The sequence below is a fragment of the Chenopodium quinoa genome, unplaced genomic scaffold (genome assembly GCF_001683475.1).
Source record: "Chenopodium quinoa cultivar QQ74 unplaced genomic scaffold, ASM168347v1, whole genome shotgun sequence".
Classification (NCBI taxonomy): Eukaryota; Viridiplantae; Streptophyta; class Magnoliopsida; order Caryophyllales; family Amaranthaceae; genus Chenopodium; species Chenopodium quinoa.
The window spans coordinates 6376339-6387404 of NW_018745024.1; the positions used below are offsets into that span (position 1 = coordinate 6376339).

Sequence of the window (11066 nt, forward strand, 5' to 3'; positions counted from 1 at the left end):
TAGACTAGGGAACGCCAAAACGCGTAATGACACTCTTCCATATGAAGGCTGTAACATCTGTCCACTTGATGCCTCGGACGGCCTCGGCCTCTACCCATTTTGTGAAGTAGTCAACTGCTACAAACACATACCGCCTCTGGCCGGACGCTGGTGTGTATGGACCTAAGATGTCCACCCCCCATTTGGCAAAGGGGAGCGGACTACTGATGGCCGAAAGGCTGTTGGCGGGTCGGTGAATTAATGTTGCGAATCTCTGGCACTTTTCACATTTCCTCACCATTTCCATTGCATCCGACTTTAAGCTCAGCCAGTAGTAACCCAGGCGGGCAGCCTTTTCAGCCAAAGTGCGTCCTCCAATGTGAGAACCACACTGCCCCTGGTGAATATCATCCAAGACATCATAACCTCTCTCAGGAGTAATGCATTTCAGGTACGGCTTTACAAATGCCTTTTTGAACAACTCTCCTTGCTTAACTTCAAACCAAGCCGCTCTCTTTTTCATCAACCAGCTCTCTTTAGGATCAGCCGGGAGTAATCCGTCCTTGAGGTAAGACAGGATCCCGTCCATCCAAGTGGAGCTTCTATCAACTGCATGCACTGGCTCAACATCAATGCTCCTCTTCTTCTTTACTTCCCAAAACACTGACCTGGGAGTATCACATGATGCTGAGGATGCTATTTTAGAGAGGGCGTCCGCCTGATGGTTGGACGAACGTGGGACCTGCTGTAGGGTAAAATGATCTAGGCTCTCAGCCTCCTCTTTTACAATCTTCAAGTACTTTATCATGGCCGGCTCCCTCGCCTCAAAGTCTCCATTCACCTGGCCGACTACAAGTAGGGAGTCTGAGCACACGTCAATTTTTGTCGCTCCTGCCGCCTTACACATTCTGAGGCCGGCCAAGAGGGCTTCGTACTCGGCCTCGTTATTAGAGGCTTGAAACTGGAATCTCAGGGCGTACTCAAACTTATCTCCTTCAGGTGACTAGCATATAACACCCACACCGCAACCAGTGGCTGTCGCACTGCCATCCACGAACACTTTCCAGATATGATCTTCGGCCGTCTGAAGATCCGGCCGAGTCATTTCAGCTAAAAAACCAGCAAAGGCTTGTCCCTTGATTGCTTTTCTTGGCTCAAATGTAATATCAAAACCTCTTATTTCCAAGGCCCATTTGAGCATACGGCCGCTTGCCTCTAGCGTTGTAAATGGTTTCTTCAAAGGTTGGTCTGTGTAGACCACAATTGAATGTGCCAAGAAATATGACCGCAGCTTTTTTGATGCCATGTACAATGCCAAGCCAAATTTTCCAATAGGGGGATACCTTAGCTCAGCGTTATGTAGGACGTGGCTAACAAAGTAGACAGGAATCTGGCGGCCGTCCCGCTCAGCAAGTAGGACGACACTTAAGGAGTGCTCTGAGATAGCAAGATAGATGAACAACTTCTCGCTCTTAAATGGACTGACAAGCCGAGGCAATGTATGTAAGTGGCCCTTTAGCTGTACGAATGCTTCCTCGGCTTCCTCTGTCCACTCAAACATAACTTTCTTTTTTATGGTTTGAAAGAAATAGCGGCACTTATCCCCTGATCTTGACAGAAATCTACCAAGTGCGGCCAAACAGCCGGTCAATCTTTGGACTTCTTTAATTTTCCTTGGTGACTTCATGTCCAAGGCAGCTTGGATTTTTTCAGGGTTAGCCTCAATTCCACGTTGATCAATTAAAAATCCGAGAAATTTACCGGACTCAACACCAAAGACACATTTCTTTGGATTTAACATCATCTTATGCCGCCTGAGTTCGGTAAATGTTTCTCTTAGATCATTCAAATGGTCGGCCGGCTCTTTTGACTTGACAATCATGACATCAATGTACGCCTCCATATTCCGGCCGAGCTGATCTATGAAGACTGTGTTTACAAGTCGCTGAAAGGTAGCTGGGGCATTCTTAAGGCCGAATAGCATGACTCTGTAACAGTACAACCCCTGCTCAGTTACGAACGCCGTTTTCTCCTGGTCTTCTTCCCATAACGGAATCTGATGGAATTCGGAGTATGCGTCCATAAAGCTCATCAGGGCATGCCCGGCCGTCGAATCAACCAGCCGGTCGATTTTGGGCAGGGGAAAGTTATCCTTAGGGCATGCCTTGTTTAGATCTGTGTAATCCACGCACATTCTCCAAGTTCCATTCGGCTTTTTGACAAGGACCACATTAGCCACCCATTCTGGGTAAAAGCATTGCCGAATGAAACTAGCGTCCAGAAGCTTCTTAACTTCTGCTGCGGCCGCCTGATTCCTTTCCTCTCCATGATTTCTTTTCTTCTGGCGGACAGGTTTAACGGCCGAATTTACCGCTAATTTGTGCACAGCCAGATCTGGACTTATGCATGGCATCTCGCCGACCTCAAATGCAAATACATCCTTGAACTCTCTCAATAATTGAATTAACTCATCCCCAAGCACACCCGAAGCTATAGTGTCCACACTGACTGTCCGATTTGGTTGATCGGGGTCGAGCAATATATCCTGGTGACTGTCGGCCGGCTGGGGTCGTAACTCTTCTGGTCGACCGACAGTCATTAGCTGCTATGCTTGCTCTAGCTTGGCCGCCTTACGCTTCTGGCCGACCTGGTGTGTTGGGAGTGAGGTCCCTTCTTCTTTTGGCTCGGACGATTTTGGTCCGCGCGCTGTAGGCTTAACCGCCAACTGATTACATTCCTTTGCCATCTTCTGACTTCCTTAGATTGTACCTATTTTCCCGTCCGGCCTCTCAAAATTTAGCAGCATTAGGTGAGGCACAATGACTGCTTTTGCTGCATTCAGCGTAGGACGGCCGAGTATGACATTATAGCCAGTAAGCTCTTTCACAACCAAGAAGTGGACAACCATATCTCTTCCCTCCCCTTTTTTCCCAAATCGGACGGGTAAATCTATCCGGCCCACCGGGTGGATGACATTCCCCCCAAATCCGACCAACGGGTGAGTGATGTCTTGGAGAGCATCCTCTGGAAAGCTTAGATTTTTCAAGGCGGCCAGGCTGATGATATCAGCCGCGCTACCCGTGTCTATTAATATTCGTCCGACCTTCAGATTGGCTATCTTCATAATGAATACCATGGGATCATTGTGCAAGGCTTTGACCTCCCCCCGATCAGCCTCACTGATAATTACCTCGGGGAAGGGTTCAGCCTTCACTGAATCCATCTGCATCACCTTTCCCAGGTTCCGAGCATCCTGCTTGATCCCTCTCATAGTGGGACCGCCTGAGGCAAATCCTCCTGATATCACGGCCACAAAGCCCGAATCAGTGCTGTTGCCATCATCCTCTTTATCTTTGTTCTTATTCTTATCATTCTTCTGTCTTTGCTCGGACGTGTTGTTTGTCCGTGTGTAAGTGAATTTGGACTTCATCACATATGAATTCAGCATGCCCTTCTCGGCCAATTTGTCCAGCAGTCTCTTCAAGTTGATACAATCATTTGTGTCATGTCCTACGTCCTTGTGGTAATGACAATACTTGTTCTTGTTCTTGTACTGAGCCGGGCCTCTCAGCGGCTGTGGCTTCTCAAACTCAAACTTATCCTTGATTTCCATCAAAATAGAATAACAATCCTTGTTGAATTCAAACTGGGGCTCGTACGCCTTGACCTTCTTGGTTTTCTGCGGCTGGCCATCAGCCACCCAGACTTCTTTTCTCTTTTTTCCTTCTTTCTTTTGGCCGGCCGAGTCTTTCTGAGAAGATTTTTTCTCAGCCCCCTTGGCCGGCGCTTCTGCTTTTGTGAGCGAACAAAAGTCCGCCGCCTCAATATAAGCTTCGGCTTCCCGCAGAACACCTGCGTATGTCCGAATCTTTTTCCTTACCAAGTCAAATTTAAAACCATTGTGCCTTAATCCCCGGAGAAATTCAGAGTAAGCCATTTCATCCGGTAGATTATGAATTTGGGCTTTTTCTTGGTTAAATCGTTGGACGTACGAGCGTAAGCCCTCATTTTTTTTCTTGGACGATTGTCGCCAAGTTAAGGCTAGTCTTTCGAGGTGGTATGTTGTATGAAAAATTTCCCACGAACAGCAAACTAAGAGTGGTAAAACAATTGATACAACCGGCCGGCAAACTATTGAACCAGTCCTGTGCCACACCCTTTAGAGTGGCCAGGAAACATTTGCACCACGTAGCATCATCTGCACTTTGCAAGTACATCAGGTTCCTGTACGAGGTGATGTGCTCCTCTAGGTTGCCCGTGCCATCATAGGCTCCGACAAGTACACTTTTCACCTTTGGTGGCTGAGGGACATTTAGGATATCTTGCGAAAACGGGGGCGGCTTATCTCCCAGAGTAAGTAGGGGCATTTGCCAATCAATGGGTTGCGGTTGCACGGACGGTCCAGTCAGATAGGGAGCTTGTCCGTACACCTGCCCATATAGCCCATATTGTACGTATGCCTGGGGGTTCGGCTGCATCAAGCCATTGAACCCCTGAGGTTGATATTGCAGTGATTGGGCCTGAACAGGAGTTGGAGCATGGAAGACTGGAATAGGAGTTGGGGTGCGAATTTCCTGACTTCCACTGGAGGTGGCCGTGTTGGTATGTTGGGAGAGAGAGTGATGTGAAAAATTATCTGGCATGGTTGGTGTTGAAGCCGTGTCCGAGTGGGCAACGCGTTCCCGCTGCTTATGCCTAAGATACTCTCTTGCGTCCTTCCATCGTCTGGACGGTTCAGGCTCTTCTCTACGAGGCTGCCTACCCCTCCCCCCAGCCAACTGCGTTTTCGCCAACAAGTCAGAGAAATTAGTCCGCGGTACTCTCGGGGACCTTCCAGTCGGCCTCCGAAATGGAGTGTTTCCAGTGTTCGTTGCATGGACTGTTTTGCTGTGTGTCTTTCTTGGAGCCCTCTGTTCCTCTCTCCTGGGCGGCTGCCTAGAGGTAGAGGCTCCGTTTTCAATTTCCTTTCTGAGTTTGTTAAGCGCGGCCTTAAGAGAGGCTGCAGTAACAGGAGGATCATCAGCTTCTTCAAATGTGGCTATTAGAGGATCACTAGTACGGATCGTAAGGATTATATCCTCTACATGTCCATCCTCGCCTGGATTAGGTGTCTGACCGTCTATTGCCAAAACGTACGAGTATCCCCACAGACGACGCCAAATGTTTCGGGTCTTTTTTGGATCTCCTGGGATACTGGTCACGCTTTGCTGGCAATACGTTGGTCCCACCTGCAAAACCACGAATATTCCGTTCAACGGAATATTCGCCTCCGACGATCAAGTCAGTGATCAAAACGGAAAAAGAGCTAGAGAGAGAAAATAGAGAGAAGTTGGAGCTATTTAATGCTCTGTGTTTTCAATTGTCCGAAAAAATCCCCCCTCATCATAAATGATTGGGGTATTTATAGGGGTGGGATTTGTGCCCCTCTAGGGTTTATACCCTAGATTTGCGTGACGTGATTGGCTGCGCAATCAGCGATCGCCACGTGCCCCTCTAGGGGCGCCGTTTTGCGGCTTTCAGTGTCATCTCTCAGAATTTGGGCCCTGACGTTGTTAGGGCTTTTTGGCGTGCTCTTTTTTAGAAGCATCTTCCCGTGGTACACGTGTCGCCCTATAGCTAGGCCACGTGTCACCATGGGATTGGCCTGAGACCTTAAAAACTCTGGATTGCGTGGCATCTTCCCGTGGTGACACGTGTCACCCCATAATTGGGTCACGTGTCACTGTGGGATTGGTCCACGTATACGTGGTATTTTTACCCTCAACATATATTACTAATTACTAATTGTTAATTACTACTCCGTAACTATTAATTATTAAGTACTAATAATTACTGTTTACTAGCTATTAATTATTAAGTACTTATAATTACTAATTTATTAATTTTTAATTACTACTACATAATTATTAATTATTAACTACTAATTATTAATTATTAACTACTCCATACTAAACTACTAATTAGTAGTAATTAATTATGAATTATTAATCATTAAATTTTAATTACAATTTAATTAATTATTAACTATATATTACAATATTAGTAATTGATTATAAATTAGTAATTATTAATTATCATTTATTAATTACTAATTACTCTGTACCAATTATCAATTATTAATTAGTAAATATTAATTAAGGATAAAGAAGTAATTTGTTTAATAAAAAGCCAAAATCAAAAGCTAGTCTTACTAGCTTTTTGTTTTTGGCAGAAAAGCCGACAATTCAGCTAACTAAAAAGCCATTTAACAAAAATGTATTTTAGCTGTTTGACCAACAGAAAAAGACAATAGAAAAAAAAAAAGAAAAAATAAAAAAAACTTGCTAAAAGCCATTTACCAAATAAGACCTAAATCTTCTTTAGTCTTCACATCCACATAAATGTTATTAAAAATTTATTTAAAAAAAATAATAATAAATAAAAAAGGAGTATAAGTAATTAGTACTTTGATCATACCTCAGGTTGTTTAGTAGCAACAGCAAGGTGCAAAACCGTATTACCATCCATATCCTTGGAGTTAACTAATTGAGCATCTATAGCATCTAACAAGCACTTGAGGGCCTCAAGCTGACTAAATTTAACGCACAAATGCAAAATAGTTTCGCCACCATTCGCCCGCTCCCTAGCTGCCTGGAGCCTTGCCCGAACAAGCTCACCAAGTACATGAATCTGACCATTTATGGCTGCGACATGAACCGGGTTCAATCCATCTTGATCGCGAGCAAAGCACATGTTAGGCTTCTCAGTGAGCAAAGCTTGCGCAATCTCTAGGTACCCTTTCGACGAGGCTATGTGTAAGGGTGACCATCTTTTTGAAAAATCAAGCTCCTCTGCTAGTTCAGGCTTTTGATGTAAAATTTCCTTGGTAAACTCTAGGTGCCCCAAACTAGTTGCTACATGTAATGGTGATTGTGAGAAATGGCCCGGCTTTTCGAGGATGTATCCATTTTGGATCTTCTCGGAGCAAGTTGAGCAACGAAGGTAAGTCACCCTCAAGGGCTGCTTCATATAGCTTTTTTGTGGCTAGTAATTTTCTTGATCTCTCTGCTTCTCCTTCCATTTTTACTTTGTATTTCTTCTTTTTGTTTGTTGCTCACAATTTATATGATTGGTAGTGCTCATTTTAAATCTCAGTTAAGCAATCCGTATAAATTAATGTTGAATATGCGCTCACCATATCTGTCTTTTACATACCTTCAGTCAACATAGTCAAAATTGATGCACTTATCCTAAAACATTTTATTTTATACTTCGTATGACTTAGGATAAGTCTCTATTCAAAAAAAAAAAAAAAAAAAAAAAAAAAAAAAGAAAGTTTTTTTTTTCTAAGTTATGTCCCTAAATTTGTTCGAAGTCTAAGCCGTGTCCATACTTTTTCAAACGTCTAAGGTATGCCCTCAACCTCACTAATTTTTTATTAACAATAACCTTTTTTATTATTTTATTTTCTTATTTTTTAAAAAAAATTTAAAGTGTTAAACCAATTAGAACAGGACACATGTAAAATTTATAACGACACGACATCATTGTTAATAAAAATAACTTAACTTTCGTTAATGGATATGGTTGTCAAAGGGTATTGTTGATAAAATATCGTGAAGTGAAGGGCACAGCTTATAACTTTGAAAAAGTATGGGTACAGCTTAGAAACCGAAGAACTTGGGGTGCATAGCTTAAAAAAAACCAAAAAAAAAAATGATACGACTGTAAATACCGGGCACCGTGCCGGGCCGCCGCGGGCCGTGCCTGGCGGGCCACGGGCTGGTTCGTGCCGTGCCCGTCGTGCCGGCGGGCCTAGGATTTCGTGCCGTGCCGTGCCGGCCATTTTCACAGGCCAGCCCACGGCACGGCCCTCGTGCCTGGCGGGCTCGTGCCGTGCCGGCCACGTGCCGGCCTGCGGGCTGGTGCAGTTTTCAAATAATTTTTTTTTTTTTTTTTTTTTTTTAATATGACAACATTATAAATTAATAAGTTTATAATGTATATAAGTTATAAAATTATAATTATAAGTTTTATAAGGTTATAACTTATAAGTTTATAACTTATAAGTTATAAAATTATAATTATAAGTTTTATAAGGTTATAACTTATAAGTTTATAACTTATAAGTTATAAGTTATTAAGTTATGAATTTTATAATTATAAGTTGAATATTTATGTTTTATAATTTGTATATTCAATATTTATATTTATATATTTACTTTATACTATTACTTTAAAATTTAATGTTTATGATTTATTAGTAATTGGTATAATTTTATTTTTTTTTAATATGAATTTACAAATTGTAACAAAACGGGGAAAAAAGGCAAATTGGACTTTGGATGTGAATAATGCGTACTTTATATTATTATTACTTGAGTTGAGAAAATTGTACAATGATAACAATGATAAAAATCATACAATGATGGTATTAAACAAAAATTGGAAAATGATAAAATTGATATTTTTAAAATCGTACAATATACAATAATTGTCTATTCTTCTTCTCCTTCTTCTTGCCCGTCTTCGTCTTCGTCTTCATCTTCGCCTTCGCCTTCAAGGTCATCGGCTAGTTGCATAGATTGGAAACTAGCCGAACCCGAACCGGAAGCGGAGGTTCCTTCTTCGTTGTCGTTGTGGTCGTAAGAACGGTCTTGTGAGCGATTTTCCACATCCAACCAATCTTTGAAACACACGCACATTTCTAGTGTTTCGGGTTTTAGACTTGTTCTTCTATCGTCTAAAACCCTTCCGGATGCGCTGAAAGCTCGTTCGGAGGCGACGGAGGAAACTTGGATAGCAAGAATGTCTCGTGCCATTGCCGCCAAAGTTGGATGCTTCGAGCTTTGTTGTTTCCACCATGCAAGGAGGTCGAGGCTGTTTATCTCATCGTCGTCCATGCCTTTGGTGAAGTCGTAACTCAGGTACATCTGCAACTCCGAGACGTCGCTTTGCGTTCTCCTGATTGATGAATCACCTGAAAACCTTGAAATCAAGTTAGTAGCTTGTGAAAATAAATGTTTGGCCTTCTTACTTACGTTTTTGGATGGTTGGGAAGGCCCTGAGCGAGGAACGGTGCCATATTTGGCTTCATAGACTCTATATAAAGCAAAAAACTGATCCTTCACATTAGTCTTATAGTTTTCTACATCATCGTCAAGAAACATGCATTGAAAGTAAATGTCAACTAACATAAATGTGTTTTCATACTTTTGCCTAGGATCTAATATGGAAGCAAAAATATAAATCAAAGGAATCTCACTATAATATTTACGCCACTTTTTTTCCATTGCTGGAAGATACTGATCATAATCACTTTGATGACGGTGATCAGCGAAAAGTTGGGCGAGTAAGCATGCATTAGAAAGAAAGTTTTGAGCACAAGGATTGTAAACAGTAGAAAAACAATACGTCATGTTATATAATAACTGTAAAAATTGCATATATCTTTCACAGTTATTCCAATCATCATCATACAAAGCATTTTGTGGAAATTTTTGGTTGTAAAATAATGTTAACGGGCCCTTGTACTCAATTGCCTTTGTTAACATGTCATAGGTGGAATTCCACCTAGTTGGGCAATCGGTTCTAATTTTTATTACCCTTATCTTTTGTTGTTTTAGAAAACTCTTCCATTCTTGGTATCTCATGTTAGAGCTATTAATAGACATAATAGCATCTCTGATTTTGTTGTAGTATGGGCCAATTGCCCGAACTCCATCCTGTACACATAAGTTAAGTACATGGCAAACACATCTAGTATGAAGAGCTTCACCGTCTAATAGTACATCGATTAAGTTTTGTTTGATAAGATTAGCTGTGTATGTCATAGAGGTTGCATTATCAAAAGTCATAGACATCATTTTATCTCGAAGGTTGTATTCGTCTATTGCTTGCATTAAATGGTGAGCAATGTTAATGCCGGTGTGTGGGTATTCCAGCATTTTGAAATGTATTATTCTTTTTTGTAACATCCATTGATCATCTACCCAATGGCAAGTCACACATAAATAGTGATATTTATAACCACTATCCCAAGAATCGGCTGTTAAAGATACTCTACAGTTAAGGTTACTCAATTCGGCTTGTAACCGGACTTTGTACTCTAGGAAATTTTTCATTGCGGCGAAACGAACGGTTTTCCTAGAGATTCTTTTATGTTGGGGTTGTAGTGCTTTGTTAATGTAGGTGTTGAATGCGTCACTTTCCGAGAAAAAAAAAGGTTGTTCGGCGTGTACTATCATTTTTCCTAGTTCATCCCTATCCCTCTCATAGTTGTATGTAAAGCCGTATGGATGGAATTGGGAAATTTTGGGTTGGGTTGGATCACTAGCTGGTTTTGCACAAGCTTTCATGTGTCTAGATAAGTGTCCCGTCCCGTTTTTGGTAACTGTCGTGAATACACTATTACATGTTTTACATTTTGCCCATTGTTCACCATCTTTACTTAGGACAAAATAACGCCATACCTCACTCCTTCGGTTTTTCAAAAGTAGCATCTCAGTTTCGGTTAACCATTCATGATGTGTGTGATGGTTAGTAGTGGGACTAGTGGGAGTGGCAGTAGAAGGGGTAGAACCGGAGGGAATTCGGGTACTTTCTTGGCTACCTTGGCTAGAACAATAGTTTTGTTGATCACCGATATAATTAGGTGGAAATTGGTATGGTGGTAGTGGAAATTGGTTTAGTGGTGGTGCTGGAAATCCCGACGTATTATATGGCTCATAGCCCGGGGGGAAGTAAATGGGGTCATTGTTTGACTCGTAATTTGGGGGCTCGTTGTATTTGGTGGTTCCCTAGACAATTAATTTTTTAATAAAAAGTGGTTAACTATAATAATAATAATTAATAACAACAATTTTAACAATAAAAATATCAATAATATTAATTAATAACAACAACTATAACAATAACAATAACAACAAAAATAAATAATAACAACAATTGTAACAATAATAATAATTAATAACAACAATTATAACAACAACAATAACAATTAACAACAATAATAATTAAACAAGATTATTCTAATAATAACAATAAAACAATAATAAATTTAAGATTAGTTTAGATCTTACAACCGTGCTTCAACGCTCCACTAATTA

The 11066-nt window shown here is 41.4% G+C and overlaps 1 protein-coding gene across 1 annotated transcript; it reads right to left on the reverse strand.

Moving 5' to 3' along the window:
- Positions 1-2737: 2737 nt before the first annotated feature.
- LOC110708865 lies at positions 2738-3592 on the reverse strand. The gene has a single exon (XM_021887089.1). The coding sequence runs from the start codon at positions 3590-3592 to the stop codon at positions 2738-2740; it is 855 nt and encodes a 284-aa protein (XP_021742781.1).
- Between the last annotated feature and the right edge of the window lie 7474 nt (positions 3593-11066).